Source organism: Papio anubis, chromosome 5 (genome assembly GCF_008728515.1).
Source record: "Papio anubis isolate 15944 chromosome 5, Panubis1.0, whole genome shotgun sequence".
In the NCBI taxonomy this organism is placed as follows: Eukaryota; Metazoa; Chordata; class Mammalia; order Primates; family Cercopithecidae; genus Papio; species Papio anubis.
In genome coordinates, this window is record NC_044980.1 from 71,367,378 (window position 1) to 71,394,880 (window position 27,503).

The 27,503-nt window shown below is 36.9% G+C and overlaps 1 protein-coding gene across 1 annotated transcript in view; it reads left to right on the forward strand.

Moving 5' to 3' along the window:
* SCAMP1 (secretory carrier membrane protein 1) overlaps positions 1–27,503 on the forward strand; it is a 129,033-nt gene that overhangs the window by 23,062 nt on the left and 78,468 nt on the right. Inside the window, exon 2 of the mRNA XM_003899850.5 lies at positions 8,007–8,084. Coding sequence (XP_003899899.1) covers positions 8,007–8,084 — 78 coding nt within the window. The remainder of the gene's footprint in view (positions 1–8,006; positions 8,085–27,503) is intronic.

The following is a 27,503-nucleotide window of genomic DNA, read 5'->3' on the forward strand; positions in this document are numbered from 1 at the left end:
TCACCACAACAGATAAAATGAAAACATTTGAAGGCTGGGTGTAGTGGCTCTTGCTTGTAATCTCAGCACTTTGGGAGGTCGAGGCAGGTGGATCACTTGAGGCCAGGAGTTCGAGGCCTGCCTGGCCAACATGGTGAAACCCTGTCTCTACTAAAAATACAAAAATTAGCCAGGCGTGGTGGTGCATGCTTGTAATCCCAGCTACTTGGGAGACTGAGGCAGAAGAATCGCTTGAACCCTGGAGGTGGAGGTTGTGGTGAGCTGAGATCATGCCACAGCACTTCACCAGCCTGGGCAACAGCGAGACTCCATCTCAAAAAAAAAAAAAAAAAAAGTCTTTCTTGTTTCAAAGAGTTCACAGCCCAATTGGGGGAGAAAAGACTTGCATGAAGATTATCATCGTTCAGAGAAATAGATGTTGATGGAGCTCTCATAAGTGCTGTGGGAGCATTGAGCCTGGAGTGGAGAGACTTGGGTACAGGGAAGGTATCAGAAGATCATTGCTTAGCATATGAGGTAATATTTAGAATGAGCTTATAAGGAAGAGGAAGAGATTGCTAGGCTGACCCTGCTGGGGAAACTATTCCAACTAGGGGAAGCAATGCAAAGGAAGAGTATGACTGATGTTTGAGGACTCACTGGTTACTGGTTTTGTAGATGATGGTGAAGGTAGGCATTGAGACTACAGCTGGACCATCGGGATTTGATGAAGGTGCTTGTTGACCCTAAACCCATTTCTAAATTAGATTAACTTTAGCAATGCCAAGTTGAAAATTTTGATTAAAATGTCATGTTTCTGTTTTCTCAATTTTCTCATTGACACATGCTTTGTCTCTTGATAATCTTCTTGGTCCTTACACTTTTGGGGGAACTTTGGAGGGGAACCCTGGGGAAGTAAGTCAAGTGATTTCATTCCCTCCTTCCCATTTTACTGTTGAGCAAGCCTAAAGCCTTTATATTTTGTCTGTGTCATACTTTTAATTTATCCTTACTACTTCCTTTATGCTAAATTTGAGCCTCCTTATTCAGGAGCTTGTTTCATTTGGTTAAGGGAGAAAGATCTTTCTCATATGAATTTATAAGGCTGGAAAGATAGGCAGGCTAGATGGTTAGAAGTCTTGTATCTCATTTTGAGGAATTTGTGTTTTGTTTTATAGTTTGTGTAGAGCCTTTAAAAATCTGAAATGGATAAAGGACAGAGGAAAGAGGTTGGAGGAAGGGAATGGCAAAATTAGCTTTGCATTTTTGAGAGGTAAAGAATGACTGTCTTGAGGAAGGTGAATTGGAGAAGGTACAGTATAGACTAGAGAGGAGAGGTCTCCAGACCAGCAGAAGCAGTATCACCTGAGAACCTGTTAGAAGTACAGGTTTTCAGACCCCATCCCAGACCTACTGAATGAGAAATTCTGGGGGTTGGGTGCAACACGCTGTGTCTTATTTGATTTTGATGCACACTAAAGTTTGAGACTAGAAATTCGAAGATAGCCTACACGACAGTTTGGGAAGTGCTTTTCATGTGAATTATGTAGTTGACTTTTGTTGATGTTCATTATGCTGAGATGTTCATTATAAATGCTTTTCGCATGAATTACATAGTTGTGTTGAGATGTTCATTTTATATATATATATACACACACACTTAATACACACACACATACATATACTACAATTTTGTGATTCAGGTTTTTTAAAAATTTCGGTAGGTTTTTGGGGAACAGGTGGTGTTTAGTTATGTGAATAAGTTTCTCACTGGTGATTTCTGAGATTTTGGTGCACCTGTCACCCGAGCAGTGTACACTGCACCCAGTGTGAAGTCTTTTATCCTTCACCCCACTCCCACCATTTTCCATGGGTCCCCGAAGTTCATTGTATCATTCTTATGCCTTTGTGTACTCATAACTTAGCTCCTACTTGTGAGAACATACAGTGTTTGGTTTTCCAGTCCTCAGTTACTTCACTTAGAGTAATATCTCCAATTCCATCCAGATTGCTGTAAATGCCACTATTTCATTCCTTTTCACGACTGAGTAGTATTCCATGGTATAAATATATATATGCCACATTTTCTTAATTCACTCATTGATTGATAGGAATTTAGGCTGGTTCTGCAGTTGCAAATTGTGCTGCTATAAACATGCATGTGTAAATATCTTTTTCGTATAATGACTTCTTTTCCTTTGGATTGATACCCAGGAGTGGGATTGCTGGATCAAAGGGTAGATCTGCTTTTAGTTCTTTAAGGAATTTCCACACTGTTTTCCTTAGTGTTTGTACTAGTTTACATTTTCACTAACAGTGTGAAAGTGTTCCCTTTTTACCACATCCACACCAACTTCTGTTATTTTTTGATTATGGCCATTTTTTCAGGACTAAGTTGGTATCACATTGTGGTTTTGCTTTGCATTTCTCTGATAATTAGTGATTGTTGAGCATTTTTTCATGTTTGTGGGCCTTTTGTACATCTTCTTTTAAGAATTGTCTATTCGTGTCCTTAGCCTACTTTTTGATGGGATTGTTTGTTTTTTTCTTGCTGATTTGTTTGAGTTCCTTGTAGACTCTAGGTATTAGTCCTTTGTCAAATGCATAGATTGTGAAGATTTTCTCCTACTCTGTGGGTTGTCTGTTTCCTGATTATTTCTTTTGCTATGCACAAGCTTTTTAGTTTAATTAAGTCCCATCTGTTATCCTTTTTTGTTGTTGTGTTTGCTTTTGGGTTCTTGGTCATAAAGTCTCTGCCTAAGCCAATGTCAAGAAAGATTTTTTCAATGTTATGTTCTAGAATTTTTATGATTTCAGGTCTTAGATTTAAGTCTTTGATCCATCTTGAGTTGATTTTTGTATAAGGTGAGAGATGAGGGTCCAGTTTCATTCTTCTCTACGTGTGGCTTGCCAATGATCCCAGCACCATTTGTTGAATAGGGTGTCCTTTCTCCACCTTATGTTTTTGTTTGCATTGTTGAAGATCAGCTGACAGTAAGTATTTGGGTTCTCTATTCCGTTCCATTGGTCTGTGTGCCTATTTTTATACCAGTACCATGCTCTTTTGGTGACTATGGCCTTATGGTATAGTTTGAAGTCCGGTAATGTAATGCCTCCAGATTTGTCCTTTTTACTTAGACTTGCTTTGGCTATGTGGGCTCTTTTTTGGTTCTGTATGAATTTCAGGATTGTTTTTCTAGTTCTGTGAAGAATGATGATGGTATTTTGATGTTAATTGCATTGAATTTGTAGATTGCTTTTGGCAGTATGGTCATTTCACAATGTGGTTTACCCATCCAAGGCATGGGATGTGTTTTCATTTCTTTGTGTCATCTGTGATTTCTTTCAGCAGTGTTCTGTACTTTTCCTTGTAGAGGTCTTTCACCTCCTTGGTTAGGTATATTCCTAAGTATTTTTTTTTGCAGCTATTGTAAAAGGTGTGGAGTTCTTGATTTGATTCTCAGATTGGTTGCTGTTGGTATATAGCATGGCTGCTGAAGTATGTACATTAGTGTTGTACACAAATGTTTCAGTTTCCTGAAACTTTGCTGAATTCATTTACCAGTTTTAGGAGCTTTTTGGATGAATTTTTAGGGTTTTCTACGTATACAATCATATCATCAGCAAATAGCAATAGTTCGACTTCCTCTTTACCAATTTGGATGCCTTTATTTCTTTTTCTTGTCTGGTTCCTCTGGCTAGGACTTCCAGTACTGTGTAGAATAGAAGTGGTGAAAGTTGGCATCCTTGTCTTGTTCCAGTTCGTAAGGGGAATGCTTTCAACTTTTCCCCATTCAGTATAATGTTGGCTGTGGGTTTGTCATAGATGGCTTTTATTACCTTAAGGTATGTCCCTTTTATGCCGATTTTGCTGAGGCTTTTTCATAAAGGGATATTGGATTTTGTCAAATGCTTTTTCTACGTCTATTGAGATGATCAGGTGATTCTTGTTTTTAATTCTGTTTATGTGGTGTATCACATTTATTGATTTGTGGATGTTAAGCCATGCCTGCATCCCTCTTATGAAATCACTTGATTATGGTGGATTATCGTTTTGATATGCTGTTGGATTTGGTTAACTAGTATTTGGTTGAGGATTTTTGCATCTCTGTTCATCAGGGATGTTGGCCTGTAGTTTTTTTTTTTGTTATGTCCTTTCCTGGTTTTGGTATTAGGGTGATGTTGGCTTCATAGAATGATTTGGGGGGATTCCCTCTTTCTCTTTTGTGATAGTGTCATTAGGATTGATACCAATTCTTCTTTGAATATCTGATGGAATTCAGCTGTGAATCCATCTGACCATGGACTTTTTTTTGTTGGTAACTTTTAAATCACCACTTCAGTCTCACTGCTTGTTACTAGTCTGTTCAGAGTTTGTATTTCTTCCTAGTTTAGTCTACAAGGGTTGTATATTTCCAGGAATTTATCCATCTCCTCTAGGTTTTCTAGTTTATTTGTGTAATGGTGTTCGTAGTAGCCTTGAATAATCTTTGTATTTCTGTGGTATTGGTTGTAATATCTCCTGCTTCATTTCTAATTATGCTTATTTGGATCTTCTCTCTTTTTTTCTTGGTTAATCTTGCTAATGGTCTATTTCTCATTTCAAAAAACCAACTTTTTGTTTCTTTTATCTTTTGTGTTTGTTTGTTTCTATTTCATTTAGTTCTGTTCTGATCTTGGTTACTTCTTCTTTTGGGTTTGGGTTTGGTTTGTTCTTGTTTCTCTGTTTCCTTGAGGTGTGACCTTAGATTGTCTGTCTGTGCTCTTTCAGACTTTTTGATGTAAGCATTTAATACTATACACTTTCCTTTTAGCACCACTTTTGCTGTTTCCCAGAGGTTTTGATAGGTTGTGTCACTATTATTGTTCAGTTAAAATACTTTTTAAATTCCCATCTTGATTTTAATGTTGACCCAATCATCATTCAGGAGCAGGTTATTTAATTTCCATGTATTTTTATGGTTTCAAGGGTTCCTTTTGGAGTTGATTTCCAATTTTATTCCACTGTGATCTGAAAGAATACTTGATATAATTTTGATTTCCTTGTATTTGTTGAGACTTGTTTTGTGCCCTATGATGTGGCCTGTCTTGGGGAATGTTCCATGTGCTGATGAAGACAATGTATATTCTGCAGTTGTTGGGTAGAATATTCTGTAAATGTTAAGTCCAGTTGTCCTAGGGTATAGTTTAAGTCCATTGTTTCTTTGTTGACTTTTTGTCTTGATGACTTGTCTAGTGCTGTCAGTAGAGTACTGAAGTCCCCCACTATTATTGTGTTGCTGTCAATCTCATTTCATAGGTCTAGTAGTAATTGTTTTATAAATTTGGGAGCTCCAGTGTTAGGTGCATATGTATTTAGGATTTTGATATTTTCCTGTTGCACTATTCCTTTTATCATTGTATAATGTCCCTCTTTGTCTTTTGTAAGTACTGTTGCTTTAAAGTCTGTTTTGTCTGATATAAAAACTACTCTTGCTTTTGGTGTCCATTTGCATGAAATATCTTTTTCTAGTCCTTTACCTTAAGTTTATGTGAGTGCTTACGTGTCAGGTGAGTCTCTTGAAGACAGCAGATAGTTGGTAAATTCTTATCCATTCTGCCATTCTGTATCCTTTAAGTGGAGCATTTAAGCCATTTACAAACAATGTTATTGAGATGTGAGGTACTGTTCTATTCATTGTCCTATTTGTTGCCTGAATACCTTTTTCTTCTTTTTTTTTTTTTTCCCGTTGTGGTGGTGTTTTATAGGGGCTGTGAGATTTATGCTTTAAGGAGATTTTATTTTGGTGTATTTTGAGGATTTGTTTCAAGATTTAGAGCTCGTTTTCATATTCTCTCAGCGTTTGTCTGAAAAAGTCTGTATTGTTCATTTATAAAGCTTAGTTTTGCAGGATACAGAATTCTTGGCTGATAATTGTTTTATTTAAGGAGATTAAACGTAGGACTTCAGCTCTTCTAGCTTGTAGGATTTCTGCTGAGAAACCTGCTGTTGATCTGATAGATTTTTCTTTATAGGTTACCTGATGCTTTTGCCTCACAGCTCTTTAGATTCTTTCCTTTGTCTTGACTTTAGACAACCTGATGACTGTGCCTAGGTGATGATCTTTTTATGATGAATTTCCCAGGTGTTCTTTGAGCTTCTTGTATTTAGATGTCTAGAACTCTAGCAAGGTCGGAGAAGTTCTCCTCAATTATTCTCTCAAATATGTTTTCCAAACTTTTAGATTTCTCTTCTTCCTCAAGAACAATTATTCTTAGATTTGGTTGTTAAACATAATCCCAAACTTCTTGGAGGCTTTTTTCATTTTTCAAAATTCTTTTTTCTTTGTCTTTGTTGGATTGGGTTGATTCGAAAGCCTTGTCTTTGAGCTCTGAAGTTCTTTCTTCTACTAGTTCAATTTTATTGCTGAGACTTTCCAGTACATTTTTCATTTCTCTAAGTGTGTCCTTGGTTTCCAGAAGTTGAGATTGTTTTTTATTTATGCTATTTCACTGAAAAGTTTTCCATTCGTATCCTGTATTCATTTTTTTAAAAAAATTCTTTAAGTTCGACTTTACCTTTCTCTGGTGCTGCCTTGATCGGTTTAAAAGTTGACCTGAATTTTTTTTCTGGCATGTTAGAGGTTTTGTGTTGGTTTGGATTCATTGCTGGTAAGTTAGTGTGATCTTTTCGGGGTGTTGAAGAACCTTGTTTTGTCATGTTACTGGAATTGTTTTTTTTGGTTCCTTCTCATTTTGGTAGACTATATTGGAGGGAAGATCTGGAACTCAAGGGCTGCTGTTCAGTATCTTTTGTCACACGGGGTGCTCTCTTGATGTGCTCCCTGCTTTCCTATAGGGATGGGTCATCCTGAGAGCTGAACTACAGTAATTGTTATTTCTCTTCTGGATCTAGCCCAGTGGAGCTACTGGGCTCTGGGATGGTACTGGGGACTGTCTGCAAAGAGTCCTGTGATGTGATCCATCTTCAGGTCTGTCAGCCGTGGATACCAGCACCTGCTTCCATGGAGGTAGCAGCAGAGTGAAGTGGACTCTGAGGGTCCTTGGTTGTATTTTTAAGAATGCTGGTTTTATGTTCATTGGCCTCCAGCCAGGAGGTGGCACTTTAAAGAGCACATTAGCTGCAGTAGTAGGAGGAAGAACAGGCGATGGGCAGGACCATAGAGCTCCCAAGAGATTGTGTCCTTTGTCTTCGGAGTTCCTTGGCTGTCTTAGGAGCCTGCAGCAGCAATCCATCTTCTTCAAAGGGTCTGGATTCTCTTGGCTTTCCTGGTATGTTCCTGCATAGTTTTTGGAGCGAGGATGCGTGATGTAGGTCTCCATGTGATGCTCTGTCCATTGAGTGGAGCTGTAAGTTAGTATTGCCTCCTGTCTGCCATTTTTCCCTCTCACCGTGTGATTTGGTTATTTTTATGAAAGTCTAATATTAAAAGATTTGAAAAGCTGGAATGGTGTGATCATGTGTTATACTGGGAAAAGGGAAGACAGTCTATGATCATGTGGTGAAATAAACTACAGTAAAGTAGAGATATTGGAGTAGAATAAAACAAGTAAGAGGTATTTAATATTGAATGCTCTAGATGTTGGCTGTATATGACATTGATTTGTAATGTAGTATGAAATCTTCAGTGGGAGAAATTGAAAATGTTATAAAAAGGGGGAACATGAATTCTTTGTTGAGGCCAAAGGAAATGATGGTGGGTCTGCCTGAGATTTGTTAAGATGCTCTTGTGTAGTCAGTTTCACACAGCTATTAAGGGGTGGTTTACTTTTTATCTTGATGTAATAGCTTGCAGCTGATGTGAATCTCGCTCAGTTTTTGTTTTCCTTTGAGAATGTGAAGGTTGTATGGGTTTAAATTTCACCATTGTTGAAATGAGACAGTAAATCTGAGAATCTTCTTTTATTTTCCTCTGATAGCTTTGCTGGGTGACCACAAGTATAGAAAAGCAAATGGTATGTAAATATCAAAATTTTTTTTTTAAAGGATAAGTCATCTTTTTTTTCTCCTTTGAATTTTATTCTAGGATCCATCAGTTACACAAGTGACAAGAAATGTTCCACCAGGACTTGACGAATATAATCCATTCTCGGATTCTAGAACAGTAAGATTATTCTTGCTTTTAAATGTTTAAAATGAAATTCAATAGGAATTATATTTCAACTATGGTTTCTTTTTTGTTGGGTTGGTTAAACTTAAATAAAACAAATTGTGAATATTTTATTTAGTATTCAGCAAGCTTGGCTTTTTTTTTTAATATGTAGAAATATTAGTAGTAATTGAAGATTACCATGATGATCCTAGTGAAATACTTCAAATTTTCTTTTATGTTTTACAAATTAAATCACAATAATCTTTCTAAAATGTAAACTTTTCTACACTACTTGAAATACTAGGAATTAGAGAAATATTTCTTGGTGTACATGTTGTCTGCCTGATAATGTGGGGTGATTTTTTTTTTTTTACGTGGAAGCTGTGTAGAACTGTAACATGAATGTTTGTATGATTGTCATTTGAATTAGATTATTCTGAATAGTACTAGCCTTCTGTTCTGGCAGAGTAGACTCTTTGGAACTTTACCCAGGCTAGGAAAGCATATTTTTGCCCTCAAAATTTAGTTATTTTTTTCTTTTTCTTTTAAAAATTTATTTATTGTAGAGGCAGGGTCTTCTATGTTTCCCAGGCTGGTCTTGAACTCCTGGTCTCAAGCCATCCTCCCACCTCAGCCTCCCAAAGTGCTGCAACTACAGACGTGAGCCATGGCACCTGGCCTCAAAATTTAGTCTTGATTTATAAAATGTACAAGTATTAAAAAATCCTCATAAAACAATGGTTTGCTACTCTAGATGTATATTAGAAGCATCTGGGGGACTTTATTACACTACTCCTTATGGCCCTAATCTCTTAGAGTTAGGACATTTTTTTTTTAAGTTCTTTTGATGATTTTATTGCGACCTGGATTTGGAAACTGTTGAGGTATATTCTGTTGAAAATTATCCCCAGAATTTCTGTGGCAAATAATTTCATCTCCTGTATTTGGGTCCCCCTCCAATACTTTGTTACCTTGCCCTGTGCATCTCTTCTATTTGGCTGTTCCTGAGTTGTGTCCTTTAATAAGCTGCTAAGAGTAAGTAAACTGTTTCCTTGAGTTCTGAGAGCCCTTCTAGAAAATTATCAAACCTGAGGAGAGGGTCATGGAAACCCCCAGCTTATAGCAAGTTAGTCAGTATGGGCGGCAATGTGTGACTTGTGACTGGTGAAATGAGCTCTTAACCTGTGGGATCTGTGATAATCCAGGTAGGTAGTATCAGAATTGAACTGAATTGTAGGACATCTAGATGGTGTCCAAAGAGTTGGAGAATTGGTTGGTGTGGGGGGAAAAAATCCCACATATTCGATGTCAATAGTATTGTTGGTAAAAACAGTCCAAAAGTAAAAGCATTAAAATAAGAATGAACTTTTAAATTTCTCTTTATTTCAAAGCCCTCATTTAACAGCCTTTGCTTATATGTAGCAAATTAATCCCAGGTTGGGATCACTGAAGTGCTTTTTGAGCATGTAAATTACAGGTTAAAACATGTGAAATGGCCAATAAGCTGACCAGTGTTGATATATAAAAAGGGTGGTGTCATATGATTCAACCTTTTAATGAATTAGTGCTGTGAATATGTGAGAGTGCAATTTGGGTAGTAGTTGTTGAAGGGAAAAAAAAAAGAGCTGGCAAATTATATTCCTCTATATGTAGTTCTTTTAACTTGATTTCTAGGAGGTGGAGATGGGAACAAGACCATTTTTAAAGTTTGTCGATAAAGAATGAAAAGAGATTTTTATATAAATGTTTGGAAAACTTTACTAGCAAGAAATATGTTTAGCATTTTTATATAGTTAGCAGCTTTAGATTACTCTTATCTGTTGTAGTATTCTTCGTCAAGCTGTCTACTTTATGCCATGTGCTTTGCCTCTATTATCTTATTAAATTCTCATAACATTCAAAATTGATATTTTAAATTTCCATTTTACTAATAAAGAATCTGAGACACAGGTCAGCTAGCAAGTAAAGTGGCAGAACTGGCTTGTTAACTCATGTGTTATCTGTAAAGTTTTTGCCTTTTTCATTTTGCTAGTGCTGTCTTTGGAGATAGTTACTTAAGAAGTAGAAAAAATAGTCCTGGTCCTTGAAAGATTTCTCACCTAATTGGTGTAATTAAAAATTACACAGACACAAAGAAGATATATCCAGAACAAATCAAACAAAATATAAATAATGATTCTGAATGTTGAGACTTTATGGTTACAGAAAGATTTTCTGAAAGTGAATAATCTTGAGCAGGGAGCTAGGCAATAATGAGAAGCCAATTTACAATGAAATGCTTCCCTTAGATTTGATGAACAGTGATATGGTGTCACAACCAGGAAAATTGTTATGAGAATTGGGTGTATTTTCCTCTGCACTGTTAACATGATGGAAAACACAGTTTAAATATTAAATATTCCTTTATTATATAATGTGATTTCACAAATTTGTCCATTTTTGTGGCTGTGATTATTTTCCAAAGACATTAGGTGTACTTAGATAATTGATTTAAGTGGTACATTAGCATTAGACCTTGGTCCTGTTTTAGTTAATTAGTATTCATATTTTTATCATAGGACAGTGTTTGTGAAACTGAAGCTTTTTGATTGTTGTATCAGGGTATAGTGAGCTACGTGAGGTCAAGAAGGAAGATCTTCTAGCAGAATGCCTGAGTGTATAATCTTGCTAAGATTTAGAAAGTTCCTGCCCTCTTCTTCTTTTTTATTAAAATTGTTTTCTTTTGTACTTACTTAAAGAGGACCTGCATTTTAACCTAGGCCCTACCACTATGCAGTTGGTAACTTTAGGCAAACCATATAACCTCTTTGGAAATCTTTTATATTTTATATATATATATATATTACAGTGAAGGCAGGGAGGAAAATGTTGAGTTAAATAATTTTATTTTTTTATAGACACAGGTTCTTGCTTTGTTGCCCAGGCTGGTCTCAAACTCCTGGACTCAAACGATCCGTCTGCCTTGTCCTCCCAAAGTGTTGGGATTACAGGCATGAACCACCATGCCTAGCTGAGTTAAATAATTTAGTATTAGTGTCTCTTGAAAATTAAGACTAAAGCATTTAGCTACAGGGACTGACTGGATATAATTGTACATGGTAGTTTACTCATCTTTAATACTGTGAAAGCATTCTGAATAGTTAACACCTGTCTTTATTTTCTCTCGCTGTGCACTTCTTTTTTCTCTTTTTCTTTCCCTTCTGCTTCTCACTGTTTTGTCATTCTTGGAGCTCATTATCTGTCCCTTCTGGAACCTCTTTGTTTCCAGTCTCATTTAATGATACTGTTGAGTTATATCCTAGTATCATTGGCTAGAAACACCCGAGTTGTCTTTGGCGCTAACAGCTTCTTTTCCTAAATCTAATCAGTTGCTGCATCCTGTCACTTATCCCTGCTGGAGATATGACTTGTCTGTTCTTTTCATTCTTTCTTACCTGGCCTAATTCAGGCACTCATGTGAAATGATAGAATGACCTATCTAGTTATCTACTTCCAGCCTCTTCAAATCCCTTTTTATACTGTGACTGGACTTATTTTCCTAAAGCAGAGGTCAGAGTAGGTCATCTGCCCTCCTTAGAAATGATTATGCATTGCCTACTCAGTAGTTTGGCATGTGAGACCATACGTGGTTTGACTTCAGACTTTTTGTTTTTATTTTAATTTTGTTTTCATGGACTATTTTTTTAGGCTTTCAGAACAATTGAGCAGAAAGTACAGAGTACCAGTTTGTTTTCTCCAGACTATCTTTTTACTCTTATCTTCTAATGTACCATTTGCTCCAGCCAAAGTCTAATTAACTCATGAGCCCCTGACCCTATTGAGACCATCTCCGCATTGTATAGAGTCAAAAGAGACTGATCATAAGGCTTGACTTCTGTAGGTTTTCAGTGGATCCAGATGAATACTTCACACTGGATATATCCATTTTCTGTTGCTGCAGGATTTTTGCAGCAGTGGAGAGCAGAGAGTTGTTTTTAGGGGAGAGGATGAGAGAAATGGGGGCTGGAAAGGGAAAGAAGGTTAAGATAAAGTTTTGTTACAGAGTTACAGTAATGAAGACAGTATGGTACTGGCATAAACATGCAAATCAGTGGAACTGACAGCCCAGAAATAAACACTTACATTTATGATCAACTGATTTTTGACAAGATAGTCAAGATAATCCAATGGGAAAGAATAATCTTTTCAGTAAATGGTGCTGGAATAACTGGATGTCCACATACAGTAGAATGAAGTTGGACTCCTACCTCATCCCATACATAAAAATTAACCCGATCATAGACCTAAAGGTAAGCACTATAACTATACATAGGAGTAAATCTTCATTACCTTTAGTTAGGCCATGGTTTCTTAGATGTGACATTGAAAATACAAACAACAAAAGAGAAAATAGGCAATTTGGACATCAAAATTTAAAACTTTTTGTCCAAGAACACGATCAAGAAAGTGAAAAGACATCTCACAGAATGGGAAAATGTTTGCAGATCACATATTTGATAAAGGACTTGTATCCAGAATATATATTAAATTCTTACAGTTCAATATTAAAAAGACAACCAGGCTAGGTGTGGTGGCTCATGTTTGTAATCCCAGCACCTTGGGAAGCTGAGGTGGGTGGATCGTTTGAGGTCAGGTGTTTGAGACCAGCCTGACCAACATGGCAAAACCCCATCTCTACCAAAAATACACAAATTAACCAGGTGTGGTGAGTCCACATGCCTGGAATACATGCCTGAGTCCCAGCTACTCAGGAGGGTGAAGCAGGAGAATCACTTTAACCTGGGAGAGGGAGGTGGCAGTGTTCCAAGATGGTGCCACTGCATTCCATCCTGGGAGACAGAGGAAGACTTGAAGACTTTGTCCCGCCCCGCCCCCCACCCCCCACAAAAAAAAGACAACCCAGTTTATAATGGGCATATAAATTTTGAATAGACGTTTCTCCTAAGAAGATAAATGGCCGATAAGCACATGAAAAAATGTTCAACATTGTTAGCTGTCAAGATGCAAATGAAAACCACAAGGAGGATACCACTTCACATCTACTAGGATGTCTGTAATCAAAGAGGCAATAGCGAGTATTGGCATGGATGTGGAGAATTGGAACCTTCACATACTGATGATGGGAATGTAAAATGGTGCAGCTGCTTTGGAAAACAGTTTGCTAGCTCTAGGCATTTGTTAAACATAGAGTTACCATATGACCAAACATAGAGTTACCATATGACCCTGTGTAATTCCACTCTTAGGTATATGCCCAAGAGAAGTGAAAACATACGTCCACATAAAAACCAGCACACAAATTCAGCCAAAAATTGGAAATAACCTATGTTCCTATCAACCGATGAATGGATAAGTAAAACCTAGCATAAAAATAAATAAAGTAGTTACTACAACATAATTGAACTTTGAAAACATTATGCCTTCACCATTATCAACATCCTCCACCAGAGTAGACATTTGTTACAATTGGTGAATCTATATTGACACACCATAATCACCCAGAGTCTATAGATTATGTTAGGGTTCCCTTCTTTTTTTTTTTTTTTTTTTGAGACAGGGTCTCACTCTGTTGCCCAGGCTTCAGTGAAGTGGCATGATTGTAGCATACTGTAACCTGAAACTCCTGGGCTCAAACAGTCTTCCCACCTTGGCCTCCCAAAATCCTAGGATTACAGGCGTAAGCCACTGTTCCTGGCCCAGGTTCACTTTTTTTTTCTTTTTTTTTGAGACAGAGTCTTGCTCTGTCACCCAGGCTGGAGTACGTCACTGCAACATCCACCTCCTGGGTTCAAGTGATTCTCCTGCCTCAGCCTCCTGAGTAGCTGGGATTACAGGTTTGCGCCACCCGCACCCATCTACTTTTTTGTATTTTTAGTAGAGATGGGGTTTCACCATGTTGGCCAGGCTGGTCTCAAACTCCTAGCTTCAAGTGATCCACCCGCCTCAGCCTCCCAAAGTGTTGGGATTACAGGCGTGAGCCACTACCCCTGGCCCCAGGGTTCATTCTTGATGTTGTACATTCTGTGGGTTTGGACAAATGTATAATGACATATATCCATCGTTATAACGTCACACAGAGTACTTTCATTGCCTTAAAAATCCTCTGTGCTATACTTATTCATCTTCCTGCCCCTTCACAGACCCTGGCAACTACTGATCTTTTTACTGTCTCCATAGTTTTGCCTTTTCCACAGTGTCATATAGTTGGAATCATACATAATGTAGCCTTTCAGATTGACTTCTTTCACTTAGTAGTATGCATAATAAGGTTTCTCCATGTCTTTTCATGGCTTCTTAGCTCATTTCCTTTTAGTGCTGAATAACATACTATTGTCTGGATGTACCACAGCTTATTTAGCCATCCACAAACTCAAGGACATCTTGATTACTACCAAATTTTGGCAGTAATGAATAAAGCTGCTATAAATAACTGTATGTGGGTTTTTTGTATGGATGTAAGTTTTCAGTTCCTTTGGATAAATACCAAGGAATAGAATTACTGGACCATATGGTAACAGTATGTTTAGTTTTGTAAGAAACTGCCAAACGATCTTTCAAAGTCTGTACCATTTTGCACTCCATCCAGCAATGAATGAGAGTTTCTGTTGCTCTACATCCTCTCCCAACATTTGGTGTTATCAGTGTTTTGGATTTTGGCCATTTTAATTGGTATGTAGTGGTATGTCATTGTTTTAGTTTGCATTTCCCTGATGATATATGATGTGGAGCACCTTTTTATATGCTCACTTGTCATCTTTATATCTCCTTTTGATGAAGTGTCTGTTAAGGTCTTCTGTCCATTTCTTAATTGGTTTGTTATTGTTGAATTTTAAGGGTTCTTGTATCTTTTGGATAATAGTTCTTTATCAGATGAAAATATTTTCTCCCAGTCTGTGGTTTGTGTTCTCATTCTCTTGACATTGTCTTTTGCAGAGCATTAATATTAAGGAAGTCCAGCTTTTCAATTATTTCTTTCAGGGATCATGCCATTGTTGATCTCTCTAAAAAGTCATCACCTTGGGTCAATTAAGTTTTCTCCTGTGTTATCTTCAAAAAGTTTTATTGTTTTGCATTTTATATTTAGGCCTATGATCCATTTTTAAATTATTTATTTATTTATTTTAGTGACAGGGTTTTGCCATGTTGCTCGGGCTGGTCTTGAACTCTTAAGCTCAAGGAATTCTTCTGCCTTGGCCTCCCTAGTAGCTGGGACTATAGGCATATGCTTGGCTTCTGTGATCCATTCTGAAATAATTTTGCTGTAGCACCATTTGTTGAAAAGACCGTTCCATTGTACTGCCTTTGCTCCATTGTCCGAGATCAGTTGACTGTAGTTATGTGGGTCTATTTTTGGGCTCTCCATTCTGTCCTGTTGGTCTGTTTTTCTAATCTTTTGTCAATACCATACTGTCTGGATGACTGTTTCTTTATAGTAAGTGAACTCTAGTAGTGTCAGTCTTCCAACTTTATTCTTCTTTTTCAATATTGTGTTGACTGTTTTGGGTTTTTTTTCCTTTCCATATAAACTTTAACATTAGTTTGTCAATATCCACAAAATAACTTGCTGGGATTTTGATTGGGATTGCATTGAATCTGTAGATCAAGTTGGGAAAACCTGACATCTTAATGGTATTGAGTCTTCCTATCCATGATCATGGAATATCTTTTATTCTTTGATTTCTTTCATCAGTTTTATAGTTTTTCACATATAGAATGTGTACATATTTCATTAGATTTATGTCTGTTTTACTTTGGGGGATGTTGATATAAATGGTATGGGTTTAATTTGAAATTCTACTGGTTCATTGCTGTTACGTATGAAAGTGATTGACTTTTATATATTAACTTTGTATTGAACAACCTTAGTATAATTCATTTATTAGTTCTAGGAGGCTTTTGTCAGTACCATTGAATTTTCCATATAGATGATCTTGTTATCTGTGAACAAGGACAGTCTTATTTCTTTCTTCCTAATAATCTTCATACCTTTTTTTGGGTCTTATTATATTAGTTATGACTTCTAGTACAGTGTTGAAAAGGAGTGGTGAGAGGGGATATCCTTGCCTTGTTCCTGATCTTAGCTGGAAAGCTTCTAGTTTCTTACCATTAAGTTGATGTTAGCATTGGGCTTTTTGTAGGTGTTTTTTATCAAATTGAGGAAGTTCCCCTCTATTCCTAGTTTGCTGAATGGTTCTATTATAAATGGGTATAGGAGTTTGTGAAATGCTTTTTCTGTATCTACTGATACGGTCATATGATTTTTCTTTTTTAGCCTGTTGACATAATGAATTACATTAATTGAATTTTGAATGTTGAACCAGCCTAGGATACCCGGAAAAAATCCCACTTGGTTTTATATATGATTTGTTTCATATATGGTTGGATTCAATCTGCTAATATTTTGTTGAAGATTTTTGCATCCATGTTCATCAGAGAATATTGATCTATAGTTTTTTTGAAGTGTCTTTGTCTGATTTGATATGAGGGTATTTCTAGCCTCATAGGATGAATTAGGAAGTCTTCCTTTTGCTTCTTTCCTCCGATTGAGACTGTATGGAGTTAATAAAATTTCTACCTTAAATGATTGGTAGCATTCACCAGTGGATCCATCTGGGCCTGTTACTTTCTATTTTGGAAGGTTATTGCTTATTGAGTCAATATCTTTAATAAATATAGGCCTATTTAGATAGCCTGTTTTTTCTTCTGTAAGTTTTCACAGATTGCATTTTCCAAGGCACTGGTGCATTTCTTGTAGGTTATCAGATTTGTGGGCATAGAGTTATTCATAGTATGTCTTGGTTATCCTTTTAATGTCTATGGGACCTCAGTGGATGTCTCTTCCTTCATTTCTGATATTAGTAATTTGTGTCCTCCCTTTTGTTCCTCCTTAGGGAGCCTGACTAGAGGCTTATTGAATTTATTGGTCTTTTGCAAAAGCCAGGTTTTCATTTTGTTGATTTTTTTCTATTGATTTCCTGTTTTTAATTTCATTGATTTCTGCTCTTATTTCTTTTCTTCTGCTTATTTTGGATTTGATTTGCTCTTCTTTTTCTGGTTTCCTAAAGTGGAAAATTGGAGTATGGATTTTAGATCTTTCTTATCTAATATATGCACTCAATGCTATACGTTGTCCTCTAAACCCTGCTTTCACTGCATCCCACAAATTTCGATAAGATATACATTTTTTTCCACTTAGCTCAAAATACTTTAAAATTTCCCTTGAGATTTCTTCTTTGACTTGTGTTATTTAGAAGTGTCTTTTTAAATTTCCATATATTTTGGGATGTTTCAGTTTTCTTCGTGTTACTGATTTCTCATTTAATTCCCTTGTTGTTTGAGAGTAAGTACTATATTTCTATTTTTTAAAAATTGTTAAGATGTGTTTTATGTTACAGAATGTCTTCTGTCTTGGTGAATGTTCCAGGTGAACTTGAGAAGAATGCGTTTCTGCTGTTGGATAAAGTGGTTGATAGGTGTTAATTATATCCAGTCAATGGATGGTATTGTTGAATTCAGCTATGTTCTTAATGATTTTTTGCCTGTTAGATTGGTCCATTTCTGATTTGAAGGGTGTTGGAGTCTACAACTATAATAGTAGTTTCATCTTTCTCCTTGCAGTTCCATTAGTTTTTGCCTCTTGTAGTTTGATGCTCTGTCATTAGGTGCATATATATTAAGGAATGCTATGTCTTGGAGAATTGACCCATGTATCATTATGTAATGCCCTTCTTTATCTCTAATGACTTTCTTTGCTTTGAGTCTGCTTTTTCTGAAATTTTTTATTAGTGTTAGCATGGTATATTTTTCTGTTTACTTCTAATCTATATGTTTATATTTAAAATGGGTTTCTTATAGACAATATATAGTTGGGTCTTGTTTTTTGATCATCTCATAATCTGTCTTTTAATTAGTGCCTTGAGACCATTGACGTTCAAAGTGATTATTGCTTTAGTTGGATTAATATCTACCACATTGACTGCTATTTTCTGTTTGTTGCCCTTGTTCTCTTTGTCTTCTACTCTTGGTGGTTTGTTTTGTTTTGAGACAGTGTTTTACTCTGTCACCCAGGCTGGAGTGCAGTGGCTCAGTCTCCAGATCTCAACTCACTGCAACCTCCGCCTTCCAGGTTCAAGCAATTCTCCTGTTTCAGCCTTCTGAGTAGCTGGGATTACAGGCACCTGCCATCACACCTGGCTAATTTTTGTATTTTTCGTAGAGGCAGGGTTTCACCATGTTGGCATGCTGGTCTCAAAGTCCTGGCCTCAAGTGATCTGCCTGCCTTGGCCTCCCAAAGTGCTGGGATTACAGGCATGAGCCATTGTGCCCAGCCCTCTTGGTGAGTTTAGTAGAACATTTTATATGATTATAATTTATCTCCTTTCTTATTATATCAGTTAGTGGTTGCCCTAGAGTTTGCAATATACATTTATAACAAATCCAAACCTACATACAAATAACTATACTGTTTCACAGGTAGTGTGAGTGCCTTTTAATAACAATCTGATTCCTCCCTCTCATCTTCGTATCATTGCTGTCATTCATTTTGCTGATATATAAGCATATACAAACACATATATGTATATATATGCACACACAAGATATTTGCAGAAGAACCCATAATTGAATACATTGTTGCTGTTATTATTTTGAACCAACTGTTTTCTGTTAGACCATTTGAGAATAAGAAAAACAAGATGTGGTGTCTCATACATGTAATCAGCTTTGGGAGGCCAAGGTAGGAGGATTACTTGAGGCCAGGGATTCAAAACCAGCCTAGACAATGTAGTGATATCCCATTGAGATCCTGTCTCTACAAAACAAAAAACAAAAACACCCCACAAAAATTAGTCAGGCATTGGCCTGGCGTAGTGGCTTACGCCTTTAATCCCAGCATTTCGGGAGGCTGAGGCAGGCGAATCACTTGAAGTCAGGAGTTTGAGACCAGCCTGGCCAACATAGTGAAACCCTGTCTCTACCAAAAATACAAAATTAGCTGGGTGTGGTGTCGTGTGCATGTAGTCCCAGCTACTTGGGAGGCTGAGGCAGGAGAATTGTTTGAACCTAGGAGGTGGAGGCTGCAATGAGCCAAGATCATGCCTAGGTGACAGTGAGACTCTGTCTCAAAAAAAAAAAAAAAAAAAAAAAAAAAAAATTAGCCAGGCATAATGGTATGCCTGTTGTATTAGCTACTCATTCAGGAGGCAGAGGCAGAAGGATTGCTTGAGCTCAGGAGTTTGAGGCTACAATTTGCTATGATCATGCTACTGTGCTCCAACCTGAGTGACAGAGACCCTGTCTCAAAAAAAAAAAAAAAGGTTTTAAACTTCATCTATTTCTTGCATGCTCATGCTTTCTTTATGTGGATCCAAGTTTCTGACCTATATTATTCTTATCCTCTCAGAACTTAATCAGAACTTAAAAAGTATGTATTTAAAAATATTTAATATTTCACTGCAGTCTTGACCTCCCAGGATGATGGGACTACAGGTGTGTGCTACCAATGCTAATTTTTTTATTTTTCTCGAGACAGGGTCTCACTGTATTGCCCAGGCTGGTCTCAAATGCCTGGGCTCAAACAATCCTCTTCCCTCAGCCTCCCAAAGTGCCGGGATTACAGGTGTGAGCCACTGTGCCCAGCCTTACAGTTTTTTTTTTTTTTTTTTTGCTAGTCTGACATGATGTAGTGGGTAAAAGAAATTGCCGTAATTAGGTCTTTAGTTGTGTGGTGGTAAAGTGTTGAGAAGCGCTCTATAGTCCTATGATTATGTCTCAGTCTTTTATTGATACTATGGACTTCACAAATGTTTCGAAGTTGTTTTCTTCCTTCTTAGGTGGGACAGAATGGCTAGAGTGGGCTGCAGTTGGGTATTTCCCCTCCCCCAGGTGAGTTAGGCTCTGATAAGCCCTAACAGGTTAGGTACTTGTTAAATAGTTTCTCCTGAAGGGAGGCCTTGTTAAGAACAGAGTGCCCTGGTGTTTTTCAAAAACGGTTCATTTCCCCACTCCACTTGCTAGAGGAAGGAGGGGATTTTTTCCCCGTGTACTATGGTTGAGTTCCTGGAGATAAAACGAAAGTGCGCGGGGACTCACCACCTGTAGATTTTAACTCTCGGTGTTGTCTATGCTGAGCTTCCAGCAATTTCTTAATTACAATGAAGATTTTTCTGCCCCGGTAATGGTTCTTGCAGTGGTTTCTGCTAGAGAGCTTTTGCTCTGGCAAGTTGTTACTCCTTGAATTGACCTATTTCTCCAGTCATGGGGCAGCAGTTTGCCCTGTGTCCTCAACATCTCTTAACGATCTAGAATGAATTACTGATTTTTCAGTTTGTTCATCTTTTCACTTGTTGTTAGGATGGAGTGGTAAATTCTAAACTCCTTATACATGAAACTGGAAACTGAAAGTCCCCTTTACTTGCTTTAATTTTTTTCAGAGTAAAAACCATGAGTCTTTAAAATAGCCTTTAATCCGATCCCTAATATTTTTTGTTCTTCATCTTGTCACACCCTCTCCCTGTATATTCCTGTCTAGCACACTGATTCCTCACATATTCCATGCATTCTCCTGACTTTGCATTGGTTGTCACCTCTGTTTAAAATGGTCTTCCCCTAGACAGATAATCTGCAAGGCTTACTTTCTCACCTCCTTGAAGTCTTTGTTCAAATATTGACTTCCCTAATCACCTATGTAAACTTATCCCGTCAGCCAGTATTCGGGACCTCTTCACTCTGGTCTTTTTGTTGTTGTCCTGTAGAATTGATTGCCTTTTCAGATGCTCTAGAATGTGTTTGTTTAATATGTGTATTGTTTATCTTCTGTTGCTAGAATGTAGCTTTATGGGAGTAGGGGTGTTTGCTTATTTTGTTCATTAATGTATCCCAATTCCTGTATATGTTTGTGGTCCATTGTAGTTGACCAATGAATGTTTGATGAATGTATGAATGAATGTGTATGGTCACATTTGTTCTTTTATGTTCCTTTATCTATTTGGAAACTCCCATACTGGTATATTTCTTCTTTCCTATTACACACCTCCTTCCCCAGACAATTATCCTAATCTTCAAAAATCTTATTTTTGAAAAAAATACTAAGTGATTAGTCTATTATGTCTGTTTGTCCTGGTTCTGAGATTAGTATGTATAACTTTCAGCACTCATAATAACAAGGGAATCTATATTAAGCATAGCCACAGTCATTTTTTCTCTGCTGAATAAGAGGCTGTTAAAGTGAGTGAAAGCTGCAAAAAGTTTCAGGATTCTTTTGGCAGTTTAAGTGAAAGAAATAAAACAGTGTTTTATAGAAGCTGTAAACTTTGTTGCCTTAGAGGGGAGTTCTCAAATTTTAAGGTGTCTGAGAATCACCATGGGGAGTTTGTTAAAAATGGTAGCTTGTTAAAAGTACAAATTCTTTCTCCTGATCCTTGAGGTTCTGAATCAATAGGTTCATAGTAGAGCCCAGAGTTTGCATTTTCAGTAAGTACCTGGGATGTCTGATGCTGGACGTCCATGAATATAAATTAAGTAACATTCTTTTAGACCCTACATACACTTAGGATATTCTTTTGGTTCAGAGATGGAAGAGAAAGAGCTGGAGAAAGCAAGAAGAAATTTTCTGGAATAGGTGTTTAGAATATGGAAGAAAACCTGGAAGGAGAAAATATATTTGCTTATGCATAACAAAGACAACTCATGAACTTCCTGTGCCTTGAAGAGACCTTGGGTAGTCATTTATTTAAAATTAATCACCCTTGGAATTTCCAGTGCAGAGACCTCACTATATTATAGAGCAGTCCATCCACTATTGTATAATCATGATTATTATTATGTTCTTAATTCTCTTGAGCCAATGTGTTTTTCTATAATTTTTATCTGTTAGTCCTAGCTGAATTCTCTAAAGCCAAACCAAAGAGGCAAATGTAGTAAGGTGATTCGTGTTAAAATATAAAATAATTATAACCCCCTTATTTTTCTGAGAGATATTTAAACATATTCCCAGTTTGTGAAATTTCATCCATCCATGGGATGAGGATATACAGCCTTGCTTGGCCAGACTTTGTTTTTGATTCTGCCTCCAGAGTCAGTTCTCTCATTCTCTCCCTGGTCTGTTCCAGTTTTGTTCTTTGTCTCCAACTCTGCACCCTCTGCTTTTCTCAGTACTTCAGGTTTTTCCCAGGTACAGCCAAAGTAGTGGCAGACACAGTTCTAGGTTTGTCAGGAGAGGAGCTTACCGTAGTACATTTGGTTGCAGTAGAATGTTTTCTTTTTCCCTGCCAATAGGTTGACTTTCCTTCTGTATTTGGAGTTTTGGTCAATGTAAAATGAAGATGATATACTATGGAGTGTCCAGTGAGATACGGAGGTCTTCCTTTTTGCATCTCAGATTTTTCTTCTCCTATCATTTTTTTGTTGTTGTTATTCCTAAAGTAGTTCTTTTAGTGAGGGTCTATTGGTAAAATTTTTTTGTGTTTATTGTTATTATTTCATCTTGGTTCTCAAACAGCTAATCTGACTGGATTTAGAGTTCTACGTTATCAGTTATTTTCTTTCAGCCATTTAGCACCTTATACTTGAGCTTGCATTATTGGTATTGAGAAGCTAGCTCAGTCTTAGGATCTTAGGTGAAAGGATACACCGTGGTTTATAGGTGACTTTCCTTTGTGTGGGAATTATCCTTTTTTTTTTTCTTGCAGTTTTTAAGGTTTGCTCTTTCTTTGTGATGTATCTGAGTGTTATTATTATTTTTTAAATTCGGTTTGTGTTTTAGAGTTTTGAATCTGAGAATTAGTGTCTTCATATTCTGTTTAAACATTGACTGTCACTCATCCTATTTTTTTTCCTCCTCTGGACCTCTTAATTGTATATTAGACCTTCTCAATCATGATGTCTTGTAATTTCTCATATTTTCCATTTTTTAGGTCTCTGTGCTGTGTCACACAGAAAACTGTAGTTTTCTTTAGATTCACTTCCATTCCTTCATTATTTCATCTTTGTGTAGTTTGCTGTTCAACTTGTCTACTAAATTTATAATTTAAAAATCATTATTACAGTTTTCAATTTTAGAAGTTGCATATGTATCATTTAAGAAGCTGTTTGGCCAATTCTGATAGTCTGTTGTTAGTCAAACTTTTATTATCCTCTTATTTCTTTATTAAACACACCTGTTTTATGTCTGATACTTCAAATATATTCAGTTCTTGTTTTGTAATTTGCTATTTCTGTGGACCCTTGTGGTTTGTTTCCTCACACATTTAAATCATAAGCCAAAGTTACTTGGAACTTTATCTGTGTTAATTTCTTGAAGCCTGGTGTATTAGTCAGTTCTCACGCTGCTAATAAAGACATACTTTATTTAATAAAGTAATTTATAAAGATAAAGACGTTTAATGGACTTGCAGTTCCACATGGCTGAGGAGGCCTCACAATCATGGTGGGAGGTGAAGGACAAGCAAAGGCACGTGTTACGTGGCAGGCAGGCAAGAGAGCATATGTAGGAGAACTCCCCTTTATAAAACCATCAGATATCATGAGATTTATTCACTGTCATGAGAACAGCATAGGAAAGACCCACTCCCATGATTCAGTTACCTCCCACCAGGCCCCTCCCATGACACGTGGGAATTATGGGAGCTACAATTGAAGATGAGATTTGGGTGCAGACACAGCCAAACCCGTATCACCTAGTTTTAATGTTTGTTCCTCTACTTTTGCCAAATGCCTGAGTCCATTACCAGCCTGAGATCCTTTTCAATGAAAATTGGAGGTTGGATTATCTTGTCTATGTGGGTAGTAGAATTCTGACCTGAGATCTGCAAGTTGGTAGGTTTTTGTTTTTTGTTTTGTCTTTGTTTTTTTTTTGAGACAGGATCTTGCTCTGTTGCCCAGGCTGGAGTATAGTGGCGTGATCTTGGCTCATTGCAACCTCTGCCTCCTGGGCTCAAGCTGTCCTCCTGCCTCAGCCTCCTAAGTAGCTGGGACTCCAGGCATGTGCCACCACGCTTGGTAAATTTTTAAATTTTTGTGTAGAGCTGAGGTCTCACTATATTGCCCAGGCTGGTCTCAATCTCCTGGCCTCGAGTGACCCTCCCACCTCAGCCTCCCAAAGTGCTGAGATTACAGGTGTGAACCACCATGCCTGGCCATTGGTAGGTTTATGACTAGGAATTCTCAGGGAAGATTTCCCTTTTTTCCCCCTTCTACATCCAGAACTAAGGACAAGACATGGAGGTATTCCTATCTTTTTTTTTTTTTTTTCTGTGAAACTGCCCTTTTCTTATTCATCCACTGAAACTGTCATTTTTTAGAGACTCCTGGCTTTATGCAGGGATCCTGTCCATCACTTACCATCCTTGTACCAGCTCCAAAGCTTTGCTGCTAGTTTACTAGTACAGATGGATCACTAGTAATTTGGTGAATCGTTTGGTATCAAGGCTCTTCTTTCTTTGGATTTAGTAGTTCCTGCTTTCTTGCCTTCCAGGATTTCTTGTTGCATTAGCTGTGTATTTACAATATTATTTAAATAAAATTTGGTCCAGTATTTTAGGTATTATGTACTAGAAGGGGATCTCTACATATGGATGATCTGCTGTGTTTTAAGAAATGATAGTCGTGAGTGGCTTGTTTTATAGAGATAGATAGATAGATAGATAGAGACAGAGACACATATAGACACACACACACACGCATGCATAGATGCTCATCTGTGCCAAAGTGAAAAGTTGGAAATGAACTAAGAACCATCATCACAATAGGTATTTAGTAGTGATGAAAAGAGGTCGTCCTCCAGAATTCTACTTGGCTTGAGTTGGCTAATCCAGTATGTTGTGGCTGAAGAAAATACTGGGTCTTTAACATCTACAGATGTGAAGAAATTATCAGGATAATAGCTATTAGATTTATATCAGTGCTATTAGAGATTTGTGGCTCTCCAACATTTCTCATCATTGCCTTACCACAAGCAACTATGGCCTTAAGTATATCACATTACTAGCTCTAACCCTACCTTCATCCTTATCTACTAGTTTATTATACTTAATACTTCCTTTGTTATTTAAAGTAATAACGGCATTTATAGCAAGATTTCAGCTGGATGCATTCTTGGGTAATTCATTCTGTGTTTTTCCGGAAATATGCTGCTGCCAGGCTAACTTTGCCAGGCATTTTATTAATATTCGGTCATTGTTTTATTGTTGCTGCATATTACACCAAGAAGACAGGACTTTAGGGCCATGCTTTTCTTTTTTTTGCTAGGGGAAGATCTTTATTATTGATCAAGATAGGAATTCTAAATGCCATGTGAATTTGGGACAATATATGTAAGAATTATTATCTCACTTAAGGTGCCAGGAGCTCTTTCTCTTTTCCTTTTTTTTTTTCAACTTTTAAAGTTCTGGGGTACATGTACAGGATGTACAGGTTTGTTACATAGGCAAACGTGTGCCATAGTGGTTTGTTACACAGATAAACCCATCACCTAAGTATTAAACCCAGTGTCCACTAACTGTTCATCCTGATACTCTCCCTTTGCACCCCCCCATCCCCATCCCTATCTCCGGACAGGCCCCAGTGTGTGTTGTTCCCTAGTATGTATCCATGTGTTCTCAATGTTCAGCTCTCACTTATGAGTGAGAACATGCGATGTTTGGTTTTGTGTTCCTGCATTAGTTTGCTGAGGATGCTGGCTTCCAGCTCCATCCATGTCCCTGCTAAGGATATGATCGCATTCCTTTTTATGGCTGCATGGTATTCCATGGTGTATATGTACCCCATTTTCTTTATCCAGTCTACGATTGATGGGCATTTAGGTTAATTCCATGTCTTTACTATTGTGAATAGTGCCGCAGTAAACATATGTGTGCATGTGTCTTTGTAGTGGAATGATTTATATTCCTTTGGGTATATACACAGTAATGGGATTGCTGTGTCAAATTGTATTTCTGCCTCTAGATCTTTGAGGAATCACCACACTGTCTTCCACAGTGGTTGAACTAATTTAACTCCCACCAGCAGTATAAAAGCGTTCCTTTTTCTCCATAACCTCGCCAGCATCTGTTGTTTTCTTTTTAATAGTCATCGTTCTGACTGGTGTGAGACGGTGTCTCATTGTGGTTTTGATTTGCATTTTTCTAATGACCAGTGATGTTGAGCTTTTTTTCATATGTTGGCCCCATGAATGTCTTCTTTTGAGAAATGTCTGTTCATGTCCTTTGCCTACTTTTTAATGACATTGTTTTTTCTTGTAAATTAGTTTAAGTTCCTTGTAGACTTTTGTCAGATGGAGAGATTGCAAAAATTTTCTCCCATTTTGTAGGTTGTCTGTTCACTCTGCGGATAGTTTCTTTTGCTGTGCAAAAGCTCTTTAGTTTAATTAGAGCTCATTTGTCAATTTTGGTTTTTGTTGCAATTGCTTTTGTAGTTTTTGTCATGAAATCTTTGCCCGTGCCTATACCCTGAATGGTATTGCCTAGGTTTTCTTCCACAGTTTTTATAGTTTTGGGTTTTACATTTTACATTTAAAGGACCATACTTTTCTAATTGGAGAAGTTAGGATTGATTGACTTTAGTTTTTCTGCCCATTAATATGAGATATTGGGCATGGGGGAACAAGCATTTGGAAAAGAGAATTTGTGATTATTTTAGTGACAAAAGATTATAATGGAGATTTTAAAAATACAAGAAAATGCTCTTAATCCCTCTGTGCAGAAATAATCCCTATTAACATTTTGATATATTTTCATCTTACTTTAAAATAGGAAGTTCGTGTTATATTGTATATACAGTTTTGTTTCATAACTTGTTTTTATCACTTATTTGTCTTAGCTTCCTCATCTTATTACATATTCTTTTAGAACTTTTAAATAGCTGTAGTGTATACTCTCCTACAGCTGTATCAGTTTAACCATTTCCTCTGTTGTGTTGGACATTTGGGGTTATTTGTAACCCTTTGCTTTTGTAAATAAAGCTGTAGTGAGCATTCTTGGCATATATACATTTGCAGATATCTTGGATTATTTCCATAGGATATTTTTAAAAACCAGATATTCATAGTACATGGGGTATAAATACTTCTATGGCTCTTGAAACATAATGCCAAATTGTGCTGCAGGATTGCTATATGTACTAGTTTATAATCCCCACTTTTCAGTGTGTGAGAATATCTATTTTACCACATCTTTTTCAAAATGTGGTAATCCTATGATAATAATCATTTTAAAAATAATTAGGTAAAATATGCATTTCTTTGATTACTAATGAGGTTGAAATTTTTTGTATGTTTATTTTTCTTTTGTATTTTATAAGCTGCCTGTTCAGAGATTTTAAAAATGCAGTTTCTTTTCAGTAACATGTTTATCTGATAATTTTGTATTGATTTGTACCTGGTGAAATATATTAACTAATTGTTGTATATGTTGCTTATTAGATTTTGCCATCTAATCT